The sequence below is a fragment of the Mus caroli genome, chromosome 2, assembly GCF_900094665.2.
Source record: "Mus caroli chromosome 2, CAROLI_EIJ_v1.1, whole genome shotgun sequence".
Taxonomy (NCBI): domain Eukaryota; kingdom Metazoa; phylum Chordata; class Mammalia; order Rodentia; family Muridae; genus Mus; species Mus caroli.
In genome coordinates this window covers 81350364-81361827 of record NC_034571.1, presented here as the reverse complement: position 1 = coordinate 81361827, position 11464 = coordinate 81350364, and the positions used below count along the sequence as shown (strand labels likewise).

Genomic DNA, 11464 nt, shown 5'->3' with positions numbered 1-11464 from the left:
TCTCTGTGATAACTCCAGCTGTGTCAAGTTGACACAAAAATAGCCAGTACACTTACCAAGCAAACTAAATGTCTGTATGAGAATAATGTCAAATCCCTGGAAGAAGAAATTGAATAAGAACTTAGAGATGGAAAGATCTCCCATGCTAATGGATTAGGAAGACTAACATAGTCAAAATGACAAAACAAAAACAATCTACAGATTCAATGCAATTCCCATCAAAATTACAATACAATTCTTCATAGACATGGAAAGAGCAATTCTAAACTTCATATGGAAAATCAAAGACCTCAGTGTAGCCAAAACAATTATCAACAATAATAGTATCATAGATGGCCATTTTTACTATATTAATTCTGCCAATCCATGAGCATGGGAGATCTTTTCATCCTCTGAAATCTTCAATTTCTTTCTTCAGATACTTGAAGTTCTTATCATACAGATCTTTCACTTGTTTAGCTAGAGCCACACCAAGGTATTTTATATTATTTGTGACCATTGTGAAGGGTGTTGTTTCCATAATTTCTTTCTCAGCCTGTTTCTCCTTTGTGTAGAGGAAGGCCACTGATTTCTTTGAGTTAATTATATACAGCTACTTCACTGAAGTTGTTTATCAGGTTTAGGAGTTGTCTGGTGGAATTTATGGGGTCATTTAAGTATACTATCATATCATCTGCAAATAGTGATATTTTGACTCCCTTCTTTCCAATTTGTATCCCTTTGATCTTCATTTGTTGTCTAATTCTTCTGGCTAGGATTTCAGTACTTTATTGTCTAGGTAGGGAGAAAGTGGGCAGCCTTGTCTAGTCCCTGATTTTAGTGGGATTGCTTCAAGTTTTTCTCCATTCAGTTGGATATTGGCTACTGGTTTGCTGTATATTGCTTTTACTATGTTTAGGTATGGGCCTTCAATTCCTGATTATCCGAGACTTTTATCATGAATGTGTATTGGATTTTGTCAAATGCTTTCTCATCATCTAATGACATGATCATATTTTTCCCCCGTTGAGTTTGTTAATATAGTGGATTATCTTGATGGATTTCTGTATATTGACACATCCTTGCATCACTGGGATGAAGCCTACTTGATCATGTTGGATGATGGTTTTGATGAGTTCTTGGATTCGGTTTGTGAGAATTCTATTGAGTACTTTTGCCTCAATATTCATAAGGGAAATTGGTGTAAAGTTCCCTTTCTTTGTTGGGTCTTTGTGTGGTTTAGGTATCAGAGTAAAAATGGCCACCTTCCTGAAAACAATCTACAGATTCAATGCAATCTCCATCAAAATTCCAACTCAATTCTTCACAGAGTTAGAAAAAGCAATTTGCAAATTCATCTGAATAACAAAAAAACCTCGCATAGGGAAAACTATTCTCAACAATAAAAGGAATTCTGGGGGAATCACCATCCCTGAACTCAAGCTCTACTACAGAGCAATTGTGATAAAAACTTCATGGTATTGGTACAGTGACAGGGTGGTAGATCAATGGAATAGAACTGAAGACTAAGAAATGAACCCAGGCACCTATGGTCACTTGATCTTTGAGATAGGAACTAAAAATCATGCAGTGGAATAAAGACAGCATTTTCAATAAATGGTGTTGGTGGTGGCTAGCATGTAGAAGAATGCAAATGATCCATTCTTACCCTCTTGTACAAAGCTCAAGTCCAAGTTGATCAAGGACCTGCACATAAAACAAGATACACTAAAACTAATAGAAAAGTTAAGTGGGGAAGAGCCTCAAGCACATGAACACAGGGGCAATTTCCCTAAACAGAACACCAATAGCTTATGCTCTAAGATCAAGAATTGACAAATAGGACCTCATAAAATGGAAAAGGTTCTATAAGACAAAGGGCACAGTAAGTAGAATAAAATGGCAACCAACAGATTGGGAAAAGATCTTTACCAACCCTACATGTAATAGAGGGCTAATAACCAATATATACAAAGAACTCAAGAAGTTAGACTCCGGCAAAACAGATAACACTATTAAAAATGGGGTCCAGAACTAAACAAAGTATTCTCAACTGAGGAATACTGAATGGATGAGAAACACCTAAAGAAATGTTCACATCATTAGTCACCACGGAAACTGAAATTAAAACAGCCCTGAGATTCCACCTCACACCATTCAGAATGGCTAAGATCAAAACTCAGCTGACAACAGATGTTGGCGAGGTTGTGGAGAAAGAGGAACACTCCTCCATTGCTGGTGGGATTGCAAGCTGATACAACCACTCTGGAAATCAGTTTGGTGGTTCCTCAGAAAATTGGACATAGTACTACCTGAGAACCCAACTATACCCCTCCTGGGCAAATAACTAAAATATGTTCCAACATGCTATATTGACACATGCTCTTCTATATTCATAGCAGTCTTATTTATAACAACTAGAAGCTGGAAAGAACCCAGATGTCCCTCAACAGAAGAATGGATACAGAAATTGTGGAACATTTACACAAGAGAGTACTACTCAGCTATTAAAAACAATGAATTTATGAAATTCTTAGGCAAATGGATGGATCTGGAGCATATCATCCTGTGTGAGATAATCAAATCACAAAAGTATACACATGACATATACTTACTGATAAGTGGATATTAGCCCAGAAGCTCGGAATACCCAAGATACAATTCACAAACCATATGAAACTCAAGAGGGAGGAAGACCAAAGTGTGAAAACTTCGTTCCTTCTTAAAAGCGGGAACAAAATACCCATAAAAGGAGTTACAGAGACAAAGTTCAGAGCAGAGACTGAAGGAATGACCATACAGAGACTGCCCCACCTGGGGAATCTAGCCCATATACAATCATCAAACCCAGACACTATTGTGGATGCCAAGAAGAGCTTGCTGACAGGAGCCTGATATAGGTGTCTCCTGATGTCGCCTCTGATTTCGACCAGCAAAAAGGGATGAAGACACAGCGTTCTTCTCAAAGCAGTTTATTTAGGAACCTTTCAACATGCATGCAGAAAAATCTCTCTCCAGGAATCAATCTCTCTAGGAATCTCTCTATATCTATCTCCTCCCTCCCCCAATCGCAATCCCTTATATACCCCCTCAACCATGCCCCATCAGCTCAGTCCACGTAACAGCAGTCCACTGGCCAGAATCATCACTCGTCATATGGTCTGATCTTGCATCATGTTGCACCTGCGCAGTTCTCACAATGGTTGTGACTTATTTTCAGGTGTATGAGGAAGTCAGGTGCAAGTCATAAGACTTGACTGCAGTCCCAGGCACCATCTTGGGACTGCTGCCATACCCGCTCCTCACATTCTGAGAGGATTTGCCAGTGCCTCACAAATTTAGAAGTGGATGCTCACAGCCATCCATTGGACTGAGCTCAGGGTCCCCAATGAAGGAGCTAGAGAAAGGACCCAAGGAATGGAAGAGGTTTGCAGCTGTGTATGAGGAATAACAATATGAAGTAACCAGTACCTCCAGAACTCCCAGGGACCAAACTGCCAACCAAAGAGTACACATGGCAGAACTCATGGCTCCAGCAGCCTATGTAGCAGAGGATGGCCTAGTTGATCATCAATGTGAGGAGAGGCCCTTGGTCCTGTGAAGGTTATATGCCTCAGTGTAGGAGAATGCCAAGGCCAGAAAGAGAGAGTTGATGGGTTGATGAGCAGGGGGAAAGAAGATGGAATAGGGTGTTATCAGAGGGGAAACCAGGAAAGGGGATAACATTTGAAATGTAAATAAAGAAAAGATCTAATTTAAGAAAGTATCTTAGACATTTTCCAAGCTAAAAAAAAAAAAAACTTCTTTTTGAAATTCTTTCCAAAGAGACAAAAAATGAAATAAATCTTTGAATTGTGTTTTAATTATTTGTAATCTTTCTAAAATTTTTCCATGTGTTTCTAATTTTAATGTGATTTAAATGTATGAGCTGAATTGAAATTTTCTTGCAATAAACCATTATCATGTTTTAAAGTATCATTTATTAGTTATAAAAATCGATGTAAGACTTGTGGGAAAATTACATGTTATATGGTAACCAGTGACAGAAATTCTAAAATATGCTTCTGCTTCTCTATAATGTTCGCTTATGATAATTAAATTACAAAGAAATTGCAACCCTCTGAAACTCTTATGATTTTATATAGACAACATGTCTCAAGGGTTAGCATTATATATATTAGACAATGTTGACAAAAATCATTATCTGATGTCAAAATAAGAATGTAAATTATGTATCAGTACAGAAATTTCGAAGAAATGGTAATGAACTTATGCTGTTTAATTAGACCATCTTAACAGCATTCCAGTGGCTTACCTAAGACTGCAACATTCTATTTCTTTTTTTCTCAACTACTGTCATTACATTCTTTGTGTTTATTAAGCATTATATCTAGATGCTTTGACTTAGTGAAAAAAATCACAGAACTCTTTAAAGTACTATTTTTGAAGTACACAATTTCACTCTTGCATTCATGCAAGAAGAGGTATCCACGGAACATTCAAAAGAAGGCCTGGTAGCTTTCTGATTGTTTTCACACTTGTGAAACAAGAACGGTTCTAATGATTCAACTGTGGACAATTGAGACTTACATGCACAGAGGGTGACACTGATTCTTTCCCCAGTAGAATAGCAACTACCTTCAGCCAACTCATTCCAAATAATAAGTCCTTAAAAACTTGTGAAATTCAGATTTTCTACCTTAGATGCATTCTTATTTTAAGGTTTGTTAAGTTGTAAGTAACAGACTTCTAAATTTCCTTTTAAAGATTTTGATTTTTCTATTATTTCATGAACATTGCAGAAGTTCATTCCTATTGTCTAATTGAAACATCACAGTCAACAATTTAAAATATTATTTTCTAATTTGTAGGATTTTTATCTTTCAACTTCCCACATCTTATGTACAAAGAGTATTACTTACATAATATATACAAATTTACATTATGGTTATATTAACTGTTCTTGCATAAGGTAAGACTAAATATGTTTCTGTTATTTATTTCTACATCCATCCTGTACATTAAAGATATTACACTAATTTAAAAAATAAAATTTTAAGAATTGAAATATGTATAAAATGCATGATTCTCTATTAGTTCAGTAAATAAATTAATTTAATTTAAGAAACTACTAATACTTTTAAACGTTTTGAAACTATTTTTCATTAAGAATTCCAATGAAATATTTTAAGAATTATTTTCTATTTTTCTCCATTTGTTTTCCATCCTAGGACATGTTCACAGTTTGGATTTTAAGAAAGCTTAGAAAACTTGTCACAGCAGTTCTATTATTCACTGTGGTGTGCTGATATCAAGGTAATATATCTAACTTGTAGTTCCATCTCATTCACGTTTTGCTACTGTGGCTAACTATAGCAGTTAAATGCAGAATTTATATAAATAGATAATTTTATATTCAATAAATATTACATGATATTTTTCTTTACTTCTCTATTAATTTTCAATTACAATACAATATCTTGATTTTTCATGTGTAAAACATGGTCAATACTTTATAAAAGTTTTAAAAATGCCTCTCCTAATAATATCATGTGATGTGATATGTTTGTTTATGAAAATAACTCTGTTCTTGTGTATGAACATAATAAAATTTTGTGAATCATTAGCTCATCTGATAAGGATTTGTAGGGTTCCATTTTTAACTGTTATGGTAAAACATTTAAGGTTGTAGGACTACTCTTATTGTATTCTTGTTCCTGGGTGAACATGTATTAGGAATGTTGTCCTGTAATCATATAATGACTCTGAAAGAGTGTCATATTCACTTAAATAGGTTGATTTGTGATGATATATCAGACACACTATATAAAGGATGCAAAATAAAATTTGAACATTACTCCTTTAGGAGTAAAAATTTTTGAGGACCGAATACTCAGTCATTATTATTGTAAATGAGCTTTTAATTTCTATCAGGAGGTCATGGATTTGAAAGAGAGCAAGGGTGAAGACCTAAGTTTGGAAGGAGAAAAGAAAATGGAAAAATGATTGAATTACATTTTAATGTCAAAAATAAAGAGTTAATTTCTAAATATATCATTTCAGCCACTTTTCCTTTTTACTAGGATAGAGTGATATCTGATTCACTGTTCTTCCAAAGGCCTGTGATCTGGAACATAGACAGGGACTAAGGTGACTAGGTTTCAGTGGATGGGCTTGAGCTTATAGAGTGATCATTTCAATGGTGATGAATCAATATCCATCAATATGGAAGAGTATGCCAGGCTTACAATATATTCCCTGAAAAATGTGAGCTTCCAATATGTTCTTGAAGTCTCAGGTGCCTCACAGGCTTTTTCAAATTTACAAAATATTATTTGAATGTTAAAAAGATTGCTAATTGAGCTTAATGAGATACATACATATCTCATAACAAAATAAACAAATTTACATTCCATAAAGTTCAATACAGCTGTTAATTAGAGCAGCAATATAAAATAACATGATTTTATTATGCAAAAACATTTGAGGAAGGAGTTTAATTATAAAATCCTAAAATACAACTATTGAAAATAGAAATGTTCTTTGGTAGCCATTGTATTGATCAAATGTTTCCCCCATCTCACTGAGAGCTTTCAAACACATTTCAGTGGCCACAAACAAAATGGTAAACCCTCTGCATTTTCTCTTGTTATTCTTTTCACTTAACATTTAGAAACCCCTATAGAGGGCTTTATTTTGGGTTTTGAACTTACTGTATTTTCTTCTTTGGATAGTTTTGTCTGTCTGTTTGTTTGTTTTTGTTTTTGTTTGTTTGTTTGTTTGTTTGTTTGTTTGTTTGTTTGTTTTACACAACTACATATCTCATACTGGATCTTATATAAAGTAATTTATTGGATATTTTACATTTGACAGACAGATTGATAATTCCTATTGATGTTTAAATCTCAATCTAATGATGCATACATACAACTTCATATGTAGAACCAAATAATTGACCTGTGAATCAGAGGAAGAACATGAGAGGCAAAAATACCTTGGATTATGAGTGTTGGAACTGTACATAATCAAATGTTCTTTAAAGATGAGTAAGGAAGAAGAATCAGTGAGGAAAGGCAAATTCAATTTATTATTCTCTTAGAAGAAAGGCAAATCCAATTTATTATTCTCTTAGAAGAAAGGCTTATTACTGCAGTGAGTTTGATTTAGAGGCTCAAAGGTGAGTACTTGGCTACAAAATGTATCCATCTTTTAGAATTCCTCCTAGGAGTATGACTTCATAGCTATGTAGATTCCACCTATGAAATCAGATACTGTTATGCTCCTGATGTCCAATCTAGAAGTGAATGAATCTTTGTTACTTTTAGTCACCATTTTTTCAGCAAATGATGTAGTAACAACAATTAACCAGAAATTGATTCCATTAATATTATAGCACTCACTAATTCCTCTTGTTCTTTGTCCAACTTTAATTTTATATGCTAGTTATTCTGTGACTTATCAATATGTTTATATTTGTAACAGTACATTAGCTGCTTAAAGTCATGATGCTGATGATAAATGTGTTCCGTTATTTCAAAAGAATCATATAGCCATATAATAATAAGTGCTAGACATTTATCGATTGTGTTAGAAAATATATGCATACTGACATTTACCTAAACTAAAATTGAATTGGAAAACTGCATCATTTCAGAAGAAATTAGGTGAAGTTGTACCTTAACTTTTTGAAAGAAAACTATATAGACAGTTGTAGGTTTTGCTGTTTCCCAATATGTTTCTTTTTTAATCTATGCTATAGATTATTTCATTAAATTTAATACTGAAAATTACATTACAGCAATGCAAAAACTTGAATGAAAGGCAAGAAGCGTTATGTAAAATAACACTCATAATACTTGATCATTCTGAAAACAAGGAACATTTGAAAATAGTGATCTATAATTTTTTGTCTTGATTAAGGCTCTAACTATAAGATGGTATTGTGAAAATGTGTCACAGAACCAGGAAGAAGGTTTAGGTAACGTATTGTGAAAAGTGGGTATGGGGGCATGGTATTGAAGTCAGTATGTTTAGATTAACTGGAATTGAAATATATTGAAAGACTTATTCCCAGGATGTTTGAAGATTCTTTGTCAAGATATTATGGCAAGCTTATGTCCCACCTATGTAGAAGGGTGAGAAATAATAGAGAATAAGAGAGTTTTAGTTCAAACACTCTGTACTCAAATCTTAATTCTACCAATGAAGATCTTTGTGTCATAAAAGAGTTTTTCTTATCCTTTCCTATTCTGAGTTGATTGACAATGGAATAAACAAGTGTTCGTTGCAATTATTTGAGTCTCATTGTATAGCTCTTGTAGCACACTATGGGCTACTGCTGAGGTTTCTCTATTTCATCTACCACAGCACAATCTCGGTGTCTCATATAATGACTCTCAGATCCTGGAAGAAATATTTTTAGGTATTTATTTTTTATTTACATCTCATGATAACAAGGAGCTGTAGACTATTGAAAACATGAGAGTTTGGAATCATACAGGTGTCAAGGAATTCATGCTCCTTGGCTTAACAGAAAATCCTAATTGTCAGGTTCCTCTCTTTTTGCTTTTCAGTATAGTGTATCTCATCATACTTGCGGGTAATTGGGGGATGATTATCTTGATCTGGCTGAATGCCCACCTTCATACACCAATGTACTTCTTTCTTAGTAACCTCTCTTTTTGTGACATCTGCTACTCTACTGTCATTGCTCCTAAAATGCTCATCGATTTTCTCTCAGAACACAAGTCTAGCACATTCTTTGGCTGTGTTCTTCAGAGTTTCTTTTTTGCAGTATACGTAACTACAGAAGGTATTCTTCTGTCTATGATGGCTTATGATCGTTATGTGACAATCGCAAACCCATTAATGTATACAGTTATTATGACCCACAGCATCTGCAGTCAGATGGTTCTTGCATGTTACTTGGGTGGCCTCATTAATTCCCTGACTCACACAATAGGTTTACTCAGACTGGACTTTTGTGGTCCCAACATTGTGAATCACTTCTCCTGTGACATCCCTCCTCTTTTGAAGCTTTCATGTTCTGATGCACACATCAATGAGATGCTGCTTTTGATCTTCTCTGGAGTGATAGCTATTTTCACTTTCATCATTGTCATGGTGTCCTATATCCACATTATCATTGCCATCCTGAGAATCCGTTCAGCTGAGGGAAGGCGCAAAGCCTTCTCCACTTGTGCTTCACACCTGACAGCTGTGATATTATTTTATGGTTCTGTGACATTTAGTTATATCCAGCCCAGTTCTCAGTACTCCATGGAACAGGAAAAAGTCTCTGCTGTGTTTTACACCTTAGTCATCCCCATGCTAAATCCTCTAATTTACAGTCTGAGGAACAAAGATGTGAAAGAAGCAGCCAAGAAGTTCATTGGTAGGGAGAGGAGAACCTCTTGAATATGTCACTTCTCTGACTTAGAAAGCTTGGTGTGAATCTTCAAAGTAGTATTTTTAAAATTTATTTATCTTTTATAAAAGGCAGGAAGAACATTAGACCAAAATAATTTAGTCATTTTTATTAATCAAATACTGTATTTTCTGAGAGAAAACTTATCATGTCTCTAATTACATAGTTTTCATGGATTCTTTTACATGGCTCTACAAAGCCTTCATAAAAGAAGAAATTATTGTGTCCAATTTTGTATATAATCTTGTATATAACTTGTAAATGGCTACAAAAATGTTGCTTGTGACTTAAACTTTTAAATAAACTAACTGATATGGAATACCTGTTTCTCTGACATAGAAACTTAACTAAGAAGTTGCAAATAATAGTAGTAGATAAGTAAGGAATGAAAAGAGTTCTTCACTATAATATAACAAGGAAGACTGGCCATTAAGTGGGTATTTAGGTAAAACTGAACACATGCCTGATGCTGTTTAATTAACCAAGAACATGAGACTAGATAGCTTAAGGGCTTAGTGTGAAAAACATATATGTCTGATATACTACAGAAAGATACCAAAAATACTTCTTAATGACATTTTGCTATACTTATTGATAAGCTATGCGTTTATCCATTATTCAGAGAAACTTCTTCCTGCAGTAGATGGGAACAAATAAAGAAGCCAATCATCAGATAATATGCAGAGGGGGAGACATATTTGAATACTCATCCCTAAATTGGATGTCTAAGTCAAACCACTCTCATCAGGTATCAGTGTAACCTGTTGAAGAAGTAGAAAAAGTGGAAGACAGAGGGGTTGGAGGATATCAAAATAAACATGCATATGACCTCACAGAGTCTGAGGCTGCATACACAGAGCCTGTGGAAGTCTGTACTAGATGGTGTCCTCTAGTTAAAAAAAAAAAAAAGTATAGACATATGTTTCCATCCCTATACCAGAAGGTATCTCCAATTGATAACCATTTGGCAGAAAAAATTAGTTTTCTCCAAGAGAGAAATAAACTCCCTGGGGAAAAATAATTATAAGAGTACACCATATTCCTAACCATACATGACCAAAAGAAAATAAACTCAATGTCATCTTTTGAGGTTCCAAGTCTCATAATTTAATGCTGTGATATTTTTGTTTTGTTTTGTTTTAAAATTTACCATATTTCCATTTGTATTTTATTTTAAATACATAAGTATATATGAATTCATGCATATAAATTACATATCCTGTATGTATGTATTCTGTTCTTATTTTACAGTTCTTTCTGTGTATCTTATGGCTCCTTGTATAATGTTTTCATAAGATTCATGAGTATGGGAATTAAAAGATATCTGTATCTGTATTTTTGCCTTCTGCCTTTTTTGGTTTTCTTTTCCTTCCTTCTCCTTATACTATTATTTTGCTACTTTTGTTTTTATTTTACTTTATTTTATTTTATTTTAGTATTATTCCGTAGAAGACCATTGTTTTATTTTATATATATATATTTTTATTACGTATTTTCCTCATTTACATTTCCAATGCTATCCCAAAAGTCCCTCATAGTCTCTTCCCCCACACTTCCCTACCCACCCATTCCCATTTTTTTTTAGCCCTGGAGTTCACCCTGTACTGGGGCATATAAAGTTTGCATGTCCAATGGGCCTCTCTTTCCAGTGATGGACGACTAGGCAATCTTTTGATACATATACAGCTAGAGACAAGAGCTCCGGGGTACTGGCTAGTTCATAATGTTGTTCCACCTATAGAGTTGCAGATCCCTTTAGTTCCTTGGATACTTTCTCTAGCTCCTCCATTGGGAGCCCTGTGATCAATCCACTAGCTGACTGTGAGCATCCATTTCTGTGTTTGCTAGGCCCCGGCATTGTCTCACAAGAGACAGTTACATCTGGGTCCTTTCAGCAAAATCTTGCTAGTGTATGCAATGGTGTCAGCATTTGGAAGCTGATTATGGGGTAGATCCCTGGATATAGCAGTCTCTAGATGGTCCATCCTTTCATCACAGCTCCAAACTTTGTCTCTGTAACTCCTTCCATTGGTGTTTTGTTCCCAATTCTAAGGAGGG

General features: G+C 34.6%; 1 protein-coding gene across 1 annotated transcript; it reads left to right on the top strand.

The window, feature by feature from the left end:
* Positions 1-8374: 8374 nt before the first annotated feature.
* Positions 8375-9469, top strand: LOC110290117 (olfactory receptor 1052-like). Its single transcript, XM_021156601.1, has one exon. The coding sequence runs from the start codon at positions 8458-8460 to the stop codon at positions 9394-9396; it is 939 nt and encodes a 312-aa protein (XP_021012260.1). The 5' UTR covers positions 8375-8457; the 3' UTR covers positions 9397-9469.
* The last annotated feature ends 1995 nt before the right edge of the window (positions 9470-11464 follow it).

What these genes read in the sequence shown, in the direction of transcription:
- LOC110290117 (XM_021156601.1), top strand. Translation starts at nt 8,458, where the DNA reads ATGAGAGTTTGGAATCATACAGGTGTCAAGGAATTCATGCTCCTTGGC.